We start from the raw sequence: 16,775 nt of genomic DNA on the forward strand, positions 1-16,775 counted from the left end.
GAATTGTCAGGCTGGAATGACTTTTTAAAAAAAATCTTGCACTGTGCTAAAAAGAAGGCAACTCTTTTTCCTCCCTTTTTTCTCTTGTACCTTTCTTTTCCTGTCTTTCTCCTTTTCCTGATTTCCTATTTCTATTTTTCTTTGTGTTTTGTATAATAAATAAATAAATAAATAAGATCTGGAGACTCTAGAAAGAGTGCAGAGAAGAGCAACAAAGGGAGGCTAAAACATATAAAAAAACGGTTGCTGGAACTGGGTATTTTCTAGTCTGATGAAAAGGAGGAGGAGGGCAGACATGATGGCATCCTCTCCTCTCCTCTCCTCTCCTCTCCTCTCCTCTCTTCTCTTCTGTAAATAAGAAACAGAGAGAATGAAAGAGGTGGAGTTGTAGTTTCACTATATAGAAGAAATAACCAAACAGGTCTAGAAACGCAACAGAAGAAAGGCGAAAACTTCCTTCAATGCATTTGGGTTGATATAAAAGAGGAAAAAGCCTTTGTCTGACATGGAGCCATTGGGAGGGGCCTTTCCTCCTACTCCCAAACCCATCCTCCCCGCCCTCTCCTTTCCCCCACCAAGACGCTCCTCTTTCCAGCCCTTTCTATAATCCTGGCGCTTCGCCCCAAATCCACCAGGGGGCGCCCTCTGCCAACGGAAGGGAACTCCAGGCGCTTCCCCATTGGTCCACTGGAGGGCTAACATCACGGTTGCCTTTGTACAGGAGGTGTGAAGGAATTGACACCAGAAACGCTTGCCTCTCTAGGACGCAGCACTCGTTCTTCTTAACCCTTGGGGCCCCGCAGGTGGCAGAGAGGTGCGGGAGAGTCTGGCGGGGGACATCCAGAGGTTCCCCGGGTGAGGGGGGGGTGTCCTTCCCGGGTCCCATGCTCCCCAGCCGCCTTCTCCCTGCCGGGGGAAGCGAAAGAAGCGGGATGCCGGGAAGGTGGGGGGCGGAGGGGGGGGCCTCCGGGCAGGTTGGGGGAAGGTCGCCCAGTGGCTGAATTCCACTTTCTAATTCTTGGCGTTTCTTTTTCTTCCCATCTCAGATACAGAAACTGGAAGCCATTTGTGGTCTTTGCAAGGCAAACTTTTCTCTTGGGGGAAGAAGAAAAAGGGCGGAATCCCTTGCAGGGATCAGTCCTGCAGCCCCAGAAATGGTCCCGTGAAGGAAAAGGCATCTGGAGACCCACCAGAGTCCTTGGAGCCATTTGCAGTTGCTCTGCAGGACAGAGAAAGGATGGAGACACAACCTTTTGGAAAGGAGGGAGCCGGAAAAGGCCCTTCAGCTGCTCAGCCTGGGAAGGGGGCGAAGCTCTGGACAAGAACCGGGCAGGAGATCCTGGAGGAGGAAACCATCCTCCCTTCAGAAGTTCCGCCCTGGACCTCCATCCAATACCGGGAGGCTGAGGGTCCCCGAGGACTTTGCAGCCGACTCCATGGCTTTTGCAGGCGATGGCTGAGACCAGAGAAGAACACCAAAGCCCAGATGCTGGACCTGGTGGTTCTGGAGCATCTCCTGTTCCTTCTGCCCCCAGAGATGGAGGGCTGGGTGCGGGAGTGTGGAGCAGAGACCAGCTCCCAGGCGGTGGCCCTGGCGGAAGGCCTCCTCCTGAGCCAGGCGGAGGAGCAGAAGGAGCAGGTCCAGTTGCAGGTGAGAGACTTTAGGGAGCTCAGAAGGGAATAGAGAAAGTGTTTGAATACTTCACCCTCCTTCCCAAACTTCTCTGGCATTCATCATATGTGGAAATTCACCAATTCTTGTACGAAGTTGTTCCCTTGTTTTCTCACTCAACCTCACAGATGGATATTGGGGGCTTTGAGGTTGTGTTCCAAATATAAAAATCCACTTTATGTTGTGTAATGTATATTAATTCTGCATTGTTTTTCCTTCCTCCTTTTTGAAGTGCTGCACTGTGGAGATCAGAGATCCTGAGGGAAAGAAGAACCCATCAAATCCTCCTCAGGAGGTATTTTTCAGAAGGATCCCTTGGGAAGATCCAAGTCAGGACATCTCAGGAGGTAATGGAAGACCTTCCAATTTCCCATCTGTCTTAACTTCGCTCTCTCTTCTCTTCTACAGAATATCTCCTTCTATTTTGTTAATGATGCATTTTGAAATTATTCATTCCTTACAGAGAAACCAAGAATTTCTGGTTTTTATGACGGGGATCAAACAGCGGTTGAACCTCCAAATCAAGTAAGAAAGGGAAAAGTTATTAGATTTTTATTTTCCCTTCAGGAAGTGAAGCAGGTGTGCAGAGGGCTCCCTCCTTCTATTTCTCGCGCTTGTTGGCCTGGATTATTTTTGTGTTCATCCACAACATGGAGAGCAGAATGACAGGTTCAGGTTGCTGTCAGCAAGCATAGCTTCCTCTGGTTATCTTGCTCTCCTAGGTACTCGTCCAACTTTGACTTTAGAAGAAGCAATTTTTTAAAAAGTCCTTCAAGAAATAGGAATAAACGTATCACAGTGGCAGGAACTGCTAGAGTCCAATATTTTTTTTTGTAATTCTTTGACTCGGAATTGTGCAAGGCTAATGAAAAATAAATAAATACTCACATTGCCACAATACCATTTTTAAAAAGCCATATTTATAACCTGTAGTTCAAAAATAAGCAGATGGAGTAAGAGAAGAATATGGGAGGCAAGCCAAAAAAAAAAGACTAAAAGTTTTTACATAGGTAAGAGATGATGGATAAGGGGGGGTGGGGGGAAGAGAGTAAAAGATCTTCTTTTACTTTACTTTTACTTTTATTTGATTTGTATACTGCCCTAATCCTGAAGGACTCAGCCAACAATAAAATACATACATACAAAATTTAAAAGCAGGAATAAAATCGAATTAAATAGTTTGGCCCAGACAGATTAAAACCCCAATCAATTTAAAACAAATTTAAACTTTGAGTATTAAAATATTAAAAATATTAAAATATTAAAATTGTTTAAAAAGAGGGAGAAAGTTAGGCCAGGCCCACCTGGAGAAATAAAAAGGTCTTCCATGAATATATTTCAATAATGTTTATTAATATTAGAATTATATAGGTTGGATAATTATTTTGTATGTAGTGCAACAGACGTTAGGGTAATATCTTAATATAAATAGGTATGAAGAGTAAAATAGAGAAATTATGAATACTTATAAGTAAGAATGAAGCATTAATTAGAAAATTACAGTTTGAATTATGGTATTATGAAATAATGTATAAAAATATGATTAGTGAAATGCTAGAATTAAACCATGGGTGATTAGAAAATGAAAGAATATATTTTAAGGTAAAGGTTTATCAATAGTAGAATTACAGAGATTGAAGGATTGGAAAAACATGAATTTAAGGCACTGTACCTTAAATGTTTGATTGGTATTAGAAGCATATATTCAGACATTGAATAATGAAAGAATGAAGGATGAAACTTTAACATAAATAGATGTGAAGAGCTAAATAAGGGAAATATAAATAATAAAACAGGTAAAAGATAGGAAATAGAAAAGAAACATCTTTGAATATTATAGTGATATGGGAAAAAAAGTTAAAACAGAGATAGAAATAAGAGAGGAATAATAGTACATATGTATTTGATATTAAAATATATGAAAGAAGGAGGAGGAGGTTTAGGAACTGAAGGGCGGTAGCAAGGGGTATGTGTAAATGATATGAAATGGTGAAAAGGAAATGTAAGAACTATGAGTAACAATACTATGTTTATTTGTATTGAAATGTATGATCCCCGGGTATCACACCATTCACACATTGATATGTGTAAATAATGTTTTAAAAAATAAGCAAATTGAATTAAAAAATAAAGCAGACTATTAAAATCCAAAGGATGTGGCCGTGTTGAGCATGTAATCACGGTACTTTGGGCTACAAAATAATTTCCAATCCTCTGATTTGCGCCTCGGTTAGGAGATCAAACATTCCCGATTTGCAAAGGCTGAGAAATAATTTTCCCGGGGAATTTTCTCTTCTTTGTTTTCTTCCTTTCAGCCAATGGCTTATACTACTAGATCAATCAATGATAGACAAAGTGATAGATCAGGTGATCCAGAAGTGGGATTACTTTACTGAAAGGCACTGAAGGTTTTGGAGAATCAATGGACTTGATAAAACTTCCCCAAATATTTCTTCAGTGAAAGTAGTTTTCAGATTTGCCCATTTTCTCACCTAAAATTAGGACTTGTGTAGCAATTTAAGTTAGTAAATATCTTTGCTTTGAGAATTTGGGAACAATGGAACAGAATAACAGAGTTGGTAGGGATCTTGGAGGTCTTCTAGTCTAGTGGTCACCAACCGGTGGTCCGCAGGAAAATTTTGGTGGTCCACAGGGAAATTTTCTTATTTTTGCATTTGTTATATTGCACTCATCCTCAAGCTATGGCCCCTGGTCCGGATATGGCCCGAGAGCAATTAATCTGGCCCGCGCACAGGAATACACGGCTGCACCGCCCACATCACCCCGCCCATACTCCAGTCCCCACTCTTAAGGCCGAGAGAAGAAGCCGGATTTTCCTCTCCATTGCAGGCACCAGATCGGCCCCCTGCAAGCTCTTGTCTCTCGAGGAGCGCTCCCTGAAGCGGCACGGGAAACTTTGGTTGGGCTCCTCGAGAGACGAGAGCTTGCAGGGGGCCAATCTGGTGTCTGTAATGGAGAGGAAAATCCGGCTTCTTCTCTCTGCTGTAGTGCAGCATCAGGATTCAGCCTTGGTATATTTGCGGCACAAGGCAGCCCTAGTCTCCTGCCGCTTGGGACTCGGAGCGGTAAACAGCATCTGGTTCAGGGAGAAGCCGGATTTTGTTCTCCATTGTGGATGCCAGATCGGCCCCCTGCAAGCTCTCGACTCTCGAGGAGCCCGACCAAAGTTTCCCGCACCGCTTCAGGGAGCGCTCCTCGAGAAACAAGAGCTTGCAGGGGACCGATCTGGCATCCGTGATGGAGAGCAAAATCTGGCTGCTTCCCAGACCAATCGCCATTTACTGCTCTGAGTCCCAAGCGGCAGGATATGAGGGGCAGCTTTGCACCACCGGCTGGCGCAATTACACCGAGGCGAATGCTCATGCTGTGCAAGTTCAAGTAGTGCTTCACTCCCACACTTCTTCCGGCCCTTGTTGGTGCCCCGTGCGCCTCGGTCTCTCAGAGAGATGCTTGACTTCCTCTCAGCCCCAAGACACTGGCTGGCCCATGAGATGAGAGAGAGAGAGACAGAATCAGAGAGAGAATGAAAGAGAGAGACAGACAGAGAGAGAATGAGACAGAGAGAGAATCAGAATGAGACAGAGAGAGAAAGAGACAGAGAATGAAAGAGAGAACGAGAGGGAGAATTAGGGAGAGAGTGAGAGAGAGAGAATGAGAGACAGAATTAGAGAGAATCAGAGAGAAGAGACAAAATGAAAGAGAATCAGAGAGAATCAGAATGAGAGAGGGGGGAGAGAGGGAGGGACAGAGACAGAGAGAAGGAGAGAGAAGGAGTGGTAAAGAGAGAGGGGGGAAGAGAAAGTGAGAGAGACGGGGAGAGAGAGAGAGAGAGAGAGGAGGGAGAATGCCTGAAGGACCTCATCCTGTCACTGGGAGTCCAGGTGCTTCAGCAAGCGGCGCGCTGGATTCGGATTAGTGGTCCGCGAAATTTAAAATTATGAATTTGGTGGTCCTTGAGGTCCAAAAGGTTGGGGACCCCTGTTCTAGTCCAACCCCCTGCTCAGCCCTATAACATTTCAGATAAATAGCTGTCCAATTTCTTTTTAAACACCTCCAGTGTTGGAGCACCCACAATTTCTGAAGGCAAGTCATTCCACTGATTAATTGCTCTCACTGTCAGGAAATTTCTCTTTACTTGTGGCATGTGCAATGTGCAACTTTGCAGGTGGTGCCACATGCGAAAAGGAACACAGCCCATGCTGGCCTGAATGAGATAATAGGTGCTGTTATGGAAGGGGGGGCAGGCGGCCCAAGCGGGCTGAAGTGGCGGCGGCGACGGCTGGAAGGTGCAGGAGTCAAGTGCTACTTGCATTTGCATGGCATCAGCATTCCGCCTTCACCATGGTATATTTGTGCTTGGGACTGCAAAATCCAGCTGCCCCCCGGACCAGTCACCATTTACCGCTCCGAGTCCCAAGCATTAGGAGATGAGGGCTGCCGCTCTTACAGCGCTCTTACAGCGGAGAGAAAAAGCCGGATGCCGCTCTCCATTGCAGACACCAGATCGCCCCCCTGCAAGCTCTCCTCTCTCAAGCAGTCCAACCAAAGTTTCCAGCCCCGCTTCAGGGAGCGCTCCTCGAGAGACGAGAGTTTGCAGGGGGCCGATCTGGCATCCGGATTAGAGAGCAAAATCCAGCTGCTCTCCGGATCAGACGCTATTTTCCGCTCTGAGACCCAAGCAGCAGGAAACAAAGGCTGCCTTGCGCCGCAAATATAGCAAGGCAGAATCCTGATGCTGCACTTTCAGCAGAGAGATGAGGGCTGCCTTGGCCATCGGCTGGCGCAAATATACCAAGGCGAATGCTCATGCCGCACAAGTTCAAGTAGTGCTTCGCTCCCACACTTCTTTCGGCCCTCAGTCTCTCAGGGAGATGCTTGACTTCCTCTCAGCCCCAAGACACTGGCTGGCCCATGAGATGAGAGAGAGAGAGAATGAGAGAGAAAGAGAGAGAATCAGAATGAGACATAGAGAGAAAGAGACAAAGAATGAAAGAGAGAGAAAGACAGAATGAAAGAAAATGAGAGAGAGACAGAGAGAATCAGAGAGAGAGAGTGAGAGAGAGAGAATGAGAGACAGAGAAAGAGACAGAGAATCAAAGAGAATCAAAGAATCAGAGAGAGAATGAGAGAGAGAGAATCAGAGTGAGACAGAGAGAGAAAGAGAAAGACAGAATGAAAGAGAATGAGAGAAAGAGACAGAATCAGAGAGAGAGAGAATGAGAGACAGAGAAAGAGACAGAATGAAAGAGAATCAAAGAATCAGAGAGAATGAGAGAGAGAGAGAGAGAGAATGAGAAAGGGGGGAGAAAGAGAATGAGGGGGGAGAGAAAGAGAAAGAGTGGGGGAAAGAAAGAATGAGAAAGAGAGGGGGAGAGAGAAAGAGAATGAGAGAGGGGGAGAGAGAAAGAGAATGAGAAAGAGTGGGAGAGAAAGAAAGAGAGGGAGAGAGAGAGAGAGAAAATGAGAGAGAGAGAAAGAGAGAATGAGAGAGAAAGAGTGGGAGACAGAGAGAGAGAGACAGACAGGAGGGAGAGTGCCTGAAGGACCCCATCCCATACTGGGAGTCCAGGTGCTTCAGCAAGCGGTGCACTGGATTCGTATTAGTGGTCCGCGAAATTTAAAATTATGAAGTTGGTGGTCCCTGAGGTCCAAAAGGTTGGGGACCCCTGACCTAAGACCATCGGAAAACACATATTTTTGATGGTTTTAGGAATAACTTTATCGTTGGGGGTCACCACAACATGAGGAACTGTATTAAAGGGTCGCGGCATTAGGAAGGTTGAGAACCACTGCCTTAGCTGCTTGCCTTGCTTCGCTTGCCTGAATCCATTCCATCAGCAAGCAACTCCCTGCCTGCAATCAAGCAGGCAGGGAGTTGTGGACTTCAACTCCCAGAATTCCTCAGCCAGCAAAACAAAGCTGGCTGAGGAATTCTGGGAGTTGAAGTCTACAAGTCTTAAAGTTGCCAAGGTTGGAGACCCCTGTTCTATTGGGTAAGTTTTTTTCCCCTTTGGGAGCTTTAAAAAAAAATAGTTAATTGGGTTTTTTTTTTTAGTTGTTCTTTTTTAGATCTAGCCATTTAAAGTTTAGGAAGTTTTAAATTTAGCTTTCATATAAAAATAAAATAAAATAAAATAATATTTGTGCAGCTTTCTGAGATTTAGTGTGTTTCTGTAGTGTTTCACTCTAACTACACAAACACACAAAATCTCACAAAGCTGTATGTGGAATTTTGTGTGTGTAAAGTGTGAAAGTTGGGTTTTGGGGCTTTTTGTGGCTGTGTGAGGTTCCTGCTTGTTGCAGGGGCCATTTTGGGTCTAGCACAGCTGCTTTTACATTGTGGATGAGCCTGTTGTGTTGTGTTGTGTTGTGTGTGTGTAAAGTGTGAAAGTTGTTTTTTGGGGCTTTTTGTGGCTGTGTGAGGTTCCTGCTTGTTTCAGGGGCCATTTTGGGTCTAGCACAGCTGCTTTTACATTGTGGGTGAGCCAGTTGATGTTTTTTTAATTTTTATTTGGTGTGCGTTGGAAGAGGGGTAGTCTTATACGGCGAGTATAGCCCAAACCCTATATTTTAACAGGAAAATTTGGGGGTCGTCTTATACGCCCAGTCGTCTTATACGCCGGAAAATACGGTACCTCAAAGATATCTCCAGGAGGAGGAAGAGGGGAAGGTTTCCTCCTCCTCCTGGAACCGCTGCTGCTCTTCTTCCTTTTCTTCCCGGCCGTGGCCACCCAACCTCTGAAGATCCAGGATTTCCACCTCATCCAAAAAGCTGGGGGCAGAAGGATGGAAGGGGTGGTGAGAGCAAAAACAAGATGTGATTACTTATAAAGAGCTTCTTAATATGGAAGGAGGTATCTTACAACTAAAATCTTTGAATCAACTAAGAGAAGAAAGGATAATTCAAACATGGTTTCAGTATAGACAGCTGCAACCTAGATGGAGAGAAGATCAGAAAATTGGTATCTCGCAAAATGAGGAGAACTTGGTAAAACAAATTAGAGACCAAAGTCAAATGCATATAAAAAGATAGAAATAGATTCAGAAACAGCTAGTTAAGGACTGTATGATAAAATGGGCACAAAACATTGAAGAACCAATAATGATGGAAACATGGGAAAAAATATAGGTTAGAAATGTAAAGTTCACGCAAGCCCAAAACTTAAGAGAGAATTTTTATAAAATGTTTTATAGATGGCATCTAGATCCTAAAAAGCTAGCCTGTATGTATCCAAGTGAGCAACCCAAGTGTTGGAGATGTGAATGTAATGATGCTACATATTATCATATATGGTGGACATGTAAAAAAATTAAGGCATTTTGGATAAAAATATGATGGATTATCCAAAACATTCTCAAAAAGAAGATAAAATTTACTCCACAGTTCTTTTTGTTAGGTATAATTACAGATTGTACGGTTATAGAGACTAAATTGATTTTAAATTTAATAACAGCAGCCAGACTTTTGGTGGCGCAGTATTGGAAGAAGGAAGACTTACCTACCATTGAAGAATGGACACTAAAAGTAGCAAATTTAGCAGAGATGGCAAAAATTTCGGCATACTCGAAGGACCATTCGAATGAAAGATATATATCGGAATGGAGAAGATGGATTGACTATATTCAAAACAAATATCGGACTAAAAAGTTTCAAACAGCTTATGAATGAAACCAACATTTTCTTTTTGAATTATGTTTTGTTAGTTGAAAGGGGAGTTAAAGAGCAAGAGGGAGTATGGAGCCTACAGAAAGTTAGCATATTTTAGTTTATGATTGTTAAATGTTATACCCTGTATTTGCCCTGGGAAGTCCGGGGTGGGTGGGGAGGGAGGGGGGTTGGAGGGAGAGGGGGGATGAGGGGGTGGGTGGAGGAGGGGAGGTGGGGAGGAGGGAGGAAAAAAATTGTAATACTTGATAAAACTTTTTAATAAAAAAAAAAAGATATCTCCAGGAGGAGGAGGAGGGGGAGATTTCCTCCTCCTCCTCCTGAAACCGCTGCTGCTCTTATTCCTTTTCTTCCCGGCCATGGCTACCCAACCTCTGAATATCCAGGATTTCCACCTCATTCAAAAGGCTGGGGGCAGAAGGATGGAAGGGGTGGTGAGAGCTTTGTGGGGTCCCCCTAATGGGGGATGGTTGAAGTAGACGAAGGGTCGGCTTGGCATACGAGAGCCGGCACTGGGCTTTATCTTCCGGCTGGAGGGGAGCTGCTGCAGGGGATTGATGAGGGAGCGCTTGGGGCTCACAGCGGTAAACCACGTTCAGGAAGCACTACAGCAGAGGGAAGGAGCCGGAGTCAACCCTGGCTTTGCTGTCCATTGCAGATGCTAGATCAGCCCCCTTCAAACTCATCTCTCGAGAAGCCCGGCCGAAGTTTCCCGTGCCTCTTCAGCAAGTGCTCCTTGAGAAACGAGTTTGCAGGGGGCTGATCTAGCATCTGAAATGGACAGCAAAGCCAGGGTTGACTCCGGCTGCTTCTCTCTGCTAACAGGCGGCCAAGCTAACTGCCTGAAGGACCCCATTCTGTCTCTGGGAGTCAAAGTGCTGAAGGGCAAGCGGCGCAGGAAACCTTGGCTGGGCTCCCCGAGAGAAATGCAACGATTTCTCTGCGGACTACCAAAATTTTCTCCCAGACTATCAGTGGTCCACGAACCACCAGTTGGTGACCACTATTCTGGAGTGTTTTTATTCCTGTCAATTTGGCCTAGTCTGCAAATTTGATGAGTTCCCCTTCTATCCTCTTTTCTAAATCATTGATGAAGATGAACAGATCTTGCGAATCCTCCTGTTCTGTTCTGTTTTTTCCGTGTTCAGGAGAGTCTTGAGTCCTTCAAGGAGGTGGCTGTGTCTTTCTCTGAGGAGGAATGGTCTCAGCTGGATCCTGACCAGAAAGCGCTGCATTTGGAAGTCATGCTTGAAAACCATAGGAACGTGGCCTCTCTGGGTAAGAGTTTTCTAGTCCCCAATCAGAGAGTTCAAGAATGCAGATTCTAGTTAGCTTTTTTAATAAAAAACTACTAATCAGATATCGTCTCCTGGGAGGGAGAAGGAAAGGATCTTCTCGTGCTCCAAGGAAGGAAGGAGTGAATGTCTCTTTGCTTAGATGCTTTCTCTGCCATTTCTTATCTGTATTTTTCCATTTCTATTTGAACTTACCTGTGGGGGCTGAGAAGAACGAGGTGTGCTTTTATGTGTCCTCTGGAGGTCATGTGAGAGGAGCGTGTTGTCATTTGTCCTCTGAAACCTCCTCAAATTGTGTGAGAACAGAACTTTCACACTCAGCCTATGGAAGAGCATTCTCCCAATCCAGTTCAAGAACAAAGGCCTCATGCAATGTCACTCAGAGCATCCTAAGGTACAGGTGATCCCCCAGTTACTACAGTTCACTTAGCGACTGTTCCAAGTTACGACCTAGCCCACTCCCAAGTACTTAAGACTCCTGAAATTACAAATGTTGCAGCACCACAGCCGTCATTCACACTTATAAAAGACAGCAGAGGTGTTGCAACAACATTCGCCCTACCTGTTCCCCGGTTTACCTTGAGAGGATGTGGTGAGCCATCAGTTTCTTTACCTACTTTGGTGAATTTGCAGAAAGAAGAGGCTTAAAGTAGTGAGAGATACTCAAGATCAGTAGTGGGAAATCTTGCACAAAAGATCTCACGTGATCTCGCACTACAGTGCTTTAGGGTCTTTTCTCTGCTAACCAAGGCCGGCATGAGATCCAGGGAAAAATGCTTTGCAAAGAGAGGGAAAGCCTCTTCGTTTTCAGTGAATTTTGTCCTGGATCTCGTGCAGTCCTCAGTTCTTAAACGAACGCAGGCCTAAAGTACTGCGGTGTGAGATCACGTGAGATTAAGAGTTTGAGATCTTGCACTACTGGTCTCGTGTGATCTCACACTAAAATAGTTGAGGCCTAACTTTGATCTTTTTCTCTAACCTTGTTATCATTTTCTTTTCCCTTTTGCTTTGAAGGTAAAAATAGGCAGGAGAATCAAGATTCCTGTGAACTGTTGCAAGTGATCAATGCTAAAGATGGAAGGGAGAAGTTTGGAATTCAAATGGAATTCGAAAGCCATGAGAGAAACCAGTCAAAGAATTGGAATCAGGAAAGCTCATCTTCCACTGATGCACGAATGCAAGACTTTCTTGCCCAACAAGAGAAAATAAGGGAAAAATATACTGGAAAAAGTGTGAACCTAATCAAAGCTAAAGTACAAGTAAATGAACAGGATTTATTCATTCTTTCTCTTGGAAATAACTTCCTTATATCTCAAAAAGCTATTGATACAAAAGAGAAGCCTAATAAATGTTTGGAATGTGGAAAATGCTTTAGAACAAGCAGGCAACTTACTTCCCATGAAAGGGTTCACACTGGGGAAATGCTCTACAAATGCATGGAGTGTGGAAAGACCTTTGCTCGTAACAATACACTTACTATCCATAAAAGGATCCATACAGGGGAGAAACCATATAAATGCATGGAGTGTGGAAAGACCTTTGTTTATAACAGTAATCTTGTTTCCCATAAAAGGACACACTCAGGAGAGAAGCCATTTAAATGCATGGATTGTGGAAAGACCTTTGCTCGAAGTGGTAATCTTATTTCCCATAAGATGATCCATACGGGAGAGAAACCATATATATGCATGGAGTGTGGAAAGACCTTTGTTGAAAAACGTAGTCTTATTTCCCATAAAATGATCCACACAGGGGAGAAGCCGTATATATGCATGGAGTGTGGAAAGATGTTTACTCATAGCAGTGGTCTTAGAATCCACAAAAAGATCCACTCAGGAGAGAAGCCGTATAAATGCATGGAGTGTGGAAAGATCTTTACTCGTAGCAGTACACTTACTGTGCATAAAAGGATCCACACAGGGGAGAAGCCGTATAAATGCATGGAGTGTGGAAAGACGTTTACTCAGAGCAGTGGTCTTAGAATCCACAAAAAGATCCACTCAGGAGAGAAGCCGTATAAATGCATGGAGTGTGGAAAGATCTTTACTCATAGCAGTACACTTACTATGCATAAAAGAATCCACACTGGGGAGAAGCCGTATAAATGCATGGAGTGTGGAAAGACCTTTGCTCGAAGTGGTCAACTTATTTCCCATATGATGATCCACACGAGAGAAAGCATATAAATGCATGGAATGTGGAAAGAGTTTTGCTCAGAATGGTCATCTTACTTCTCATAAAAGGATCCACGCTCAGGAGAAACTATAGCAATAGCAATTCCACTTGGACTTATATACCACTCCACAATGCTTTACCACACTCTCTGAGCAGGTTACAAGGTTGGCATATTGTCCCCAGCAATCTGTGTCCTCATTTTAACGACCTCAGAAAGATGAAAGACTGAATCAACCATGAGCCAGTCAGGATCGAACTTCTGGCTGTGGGCAATTAGCCTGTAGTACTGCATTCTAACCACTGACCCACCCTGTCTCTATAGATTTGTATGTGTGTGCATATTGTGCCTTTCTGATCCAAATGAGACAAGGTTGAATCCAACAAAATGAAAGTTAATGTGGAGAAAAGTAAGATTTTACACCTGGGCAGGAAAAACAGATTACTTGAAACCTGGCTCAAAAACAGTAATTGTGAGGGGGACCTTGGGAGTCTGAATGGATGATCACTTAAACATGAGTCACATGTGTGTGGCAGCAGCCAAAAAAGCTAATATAATCCATGATTGTATAAACAGAGGCATAGAATCAGAATCATGTACCGTTTTATAAAGCCTTACTAAGACTACACCTGGAATACTGCATCCAGTTTTGGTCATCATGTCAGTGTATAAGAGTTCATTAATTGGAATAGACATGATAACACGTCAGCCAATGGGGACTGTTTAGTGACCCAGACATCTCGGAGCCTGGGCGTGGCTTAGCTTGACTTTGTATATATGAGTTACTTTTGTCCTTGCAATATTGCCTCTGTATGATATTGCTTCTATGATTATGACTTCTGGATTCTGAGTTCTGGTTCTGACTTCTGCTGCATGGGAATTGTATACATGCATCATACTGTATATTATTGTATATAAAGAAGTTTCTTGTATAAATGAATCCTGCTGAATTATTTACTTGTGTGTTGGTTGGATTGCTGCAAACTCTAACACATTGCATTACAAAAAAGATGTTTAGACTTTGGCGAAAGTGCAAAGAAGAGCAACTAAGTTGATTAAAGGCCTGAAGACTAAAACGTATGAAGAACGGTTGCAGGATTTGGGTGTGGCTAGTCTACAGAAAAGAAGGATTAGGAGTGTCAACTGGATCTCCAGCATGGGTTTTCCCTTTGATGCTTGCCTGCTATTGGCTGCCATAGTAACAGGGAGGGTGGGCATGGCATTGGGGTTTGGGAAGAGAGCTGGTGTGAAGATGGCCCATGTGAATAAAGGAGGTTCACTCTCACGAATTACTAGCTGCTGAGTGGAGTTGTTTACAGCCAGTCAAGGCCAACCGTCCTGGAACTCCAGATGGATGAAAAGACCTGAAGATTTGCCCCACTTGACACTATGTGGGGCGGGGATTGGACATTCAGTCTGGGTCCCTGGGGGAGGGATTTGGGGAAATTTTGAATAACATAAAAGCACAACAAAGAATGTTCTTTCTGCTCCAACTCAGAAAGCTCAAACTGCCCAAGGAGCTGCTGATCCAGTTCTACAGAGGAATTTTTGAGTCTGTCATCTGCACCTCCATAACTGTCTGGTTTGGCTCTGCAACCCAACAAGACAGAAACAGACTTCAGAGGATAATTAGAACTGCAGAAAAAACAATTACTACCAACTGCCTTCCATTGAGGACCTGTATACTGCACGAGTCAAAAAGAGGGCCGTGAAAATATTTACAGACCCGTCACATCCTGGACATAAATTGTTTCAACTCCTACCCTCAAAACGATGGTATAGAGTATTGCACACCAGAACAACTAGATATAAGGACAGTTTTTCTCCGAACACCATCACTCTGCTAAACAAATAATTCCCTCAACACTTTCAAACTCGTTATTAAGTCTGCATTACTATTAATCTTCTCATCGTTCCTATCACCCATATCCTCCCACTTATGACTGTATGATTGTAACCTTGTTGCTTGTATCCTTACGATTTATACTGACTGTTTCCTAATATGATTTGATTGTTTATTTGTTCCCTAGGACTATCATTAAGTGTTGTACCATGATTCTTGATGAACGTATCTTTTCTTTTATGTATACTGAGAGCTTATGCACCAAGACAAAATCCTTGTGTGTCCAATCACACTTGGCCAATAAAGAATTCTATTCTATTCTTTTTTTTAAAATTTTTTTATAAATTTTATTAAAACACAAATTAGACATTTACTCAACATACGACATATAAATAAATAGCTTATCCTTTTTAAGCATTGTTTCATAGTGGTTTTCCATCTGCTATTTTATATTTCTTCCCCTTTTTCTTAATCTGATACTGTTTTGTTTTTTTTCCGCCTCCTCTTTTTTTTTCTTTTTCTTTTTTGGTTATCAGCAAGAAGTTCGTCAATAAAAGAAAACAATTACGATAAATTAATAATACAGATAAAGATTTAGATTCCAATAAAATTAGAAATTTTTTTTTTTGAAACACTGAATAAAATAACATCCAAATTTATATGTCAGGGGAAGCGTCCACGAATTAAACTTAAACTACTACAAGATACAAAAGATAGAGAAGGAACAGCACACTCTGAATGGGAAATTTACTATCAAGCGGTGGTGTTATCCTGGGTAAAAGAATGGATGGAATTAAAAAAGAATAGAATATTAACAATTGAAGGACATGAAATACAAGTGGGTTGGCACTCTTTCCTCTGGGACGAGAGACACAAAACATACCTATTTCAAAAGACACACAATAAGGAATGCACTATTACAAATTTGGCTAAAGATCAAAAAATAGCATTACACAAAAATACCGATCTGGCTTTCACCATTAGAAGCAGTAAGACATCCAAATTTAACAGAACTTTAAAAAGTAATTAGATACAAAGACTTAATTGAAGAACAAGGAAAATTGAAATCAAAACAACAGTTGGAAACAGACCTAAACAGAGAAATCGACTGGTGGACTTACACACAAATCCAATCTAAACACAAGGAACATACAAAAATATACGAAATCTACAGAGGGAAACAAGAATTAGATAAAATTATATTAGAATCAGAAGAGAAACTAATTAGCAGAATTTATAAATTTCTATTACAATATAAAATGGAGGAAACAGTGAAGGATACAATGATCAAATGGGCGCAAAATTTTAAGTATACAATAGATTTGGAGAAGTGGGAAAAATTATGGCAAGCGAACGCAAAACTAACATTAGCAGTGGCATACAAGGAAAACCAGCTGAAGATGTTTTGTAGATGGCATATGTCACCAACAAGACTGGAAAAAATAAACCCAAAAAACTGCAACATGTTGGAAATGTAGGAAATCGCAAAGAACCTTTTACCATCTATGGTGGACGTGCCCGGCAGCAAAAAAAATTTGGTCAAACATTAAGAAATGGATAGAACAAATAACAAAACTGCAAATAGAAAAGAAACCAGAAACATTCCTGCTAGGAATCTTTACAAAACTATACCCCAAAGAAATAAAATATTTGATGATACATATCTTAACTGCAGCACGAATAACATATGCAAAAAATTGGAAACAGGAAAAAATCCCAACTGAAGAAGAATTAATAGACAAAATCTTAGAATGTGCTGAAATGGACAGATTAACAAAAGAAATCAAAGAAAAAGAAGAGACAGACTACTACAGAATATGGAACAATTGGTATAATTGGCTTAACACCATCAATAAAGAAAAATAAATACAAGGAGAAAGGAACAAAAATGTAAATATGTATATAAATAAATTTTGTACAGGAATAAAATAGGAATGGAGAAATGTAAAAGAGTAAAGATATAATCAAAATATATAGATCTCTATAGGGGGAAAGATGAGGGATAAAAAAAAGAAAAGAATTCTATTCTATTCTATATGCAATTTTCATGCCTTTTGGCTCAGATCTTGGTTTTCTTTCGCTGCTATAATTTCAATCTCAGTAAA

General features: G+C 42.3%; 1 protein-coding gene across 1 annotated transcript; it reads left to right on the forward strand.

Annotated features, from left to right (window-relative positions):
* The first annotated feature begins 790 nt into the window (after positions 1-790).
* LOC117657006 (uncharacterized) lies at positions 791-14,991 on the forward strand. Its single transcript, XM_087885003.1, has 6 exons — positions 791-855; positions 1,047-1,651; positions 1,905-2,019; positions 2,136-2,197; positions 10,508-10,637; positions 11,669-14,991. The coding sequence occupies exons 2-6, from the start codon at positions 1,238-1,240 to the stop codon at positions 12,838-12,840; spliced, it is 1,893 nt and encodes a 630-aa protein (XP_087741129.1). The 5' UTR covers positions 791-855; positions 1,047-1,237; the 3' UTR covers positions 12,841-14,991.
* The last annotated feature ends 1,784 nt before the right edge of the window (positions 14,992-16,775 follow it).

The sequence above is a fragment of the Pantherophis guttatus genome, chromosome 2, assembly GCF_059756535.1.
Source record: "Pantherophis guttatus breed Tessera chromosome 2, ASM5975653v1, whole genome shotgun sequence".
Taxonomy (NCBI): domain Eukaryota; kingdom Metazoa; phylum Chordata; class Lepidosauria; order Squamata; family Colubridae; genus Pantherophis; species Pantherophis guttatus.

What these genes read in the sequence shown, in the direction of transcription:
- LOC117657006 (XM_087885003.1), top strand. Translation starts at nt 1,238, where the DNA reads ATGGAGACACAACCTTTTGGAAAGGAGGGAGCCGGAAAAGGCCCTTCA. An exon ending in CGGTTGAACCTCCAAATCAA is followed by an intron (nt 2,198 to 10,507) that starts GTAAGAAAGGGA and finishes TTCCGTGTTCAG; the next exon opens with GAGAGTCTTGAGTCCTTCAA. An exon ending in TAGGAACGTGGCCTCTCTGG is followed by an intron (nt 10,638 to 11,668) that starts GTAAGAGTTTTC and finishes TTTGCTTTGAAG; the next exon opens with GTAAAAATAGGCAGGAGAAT.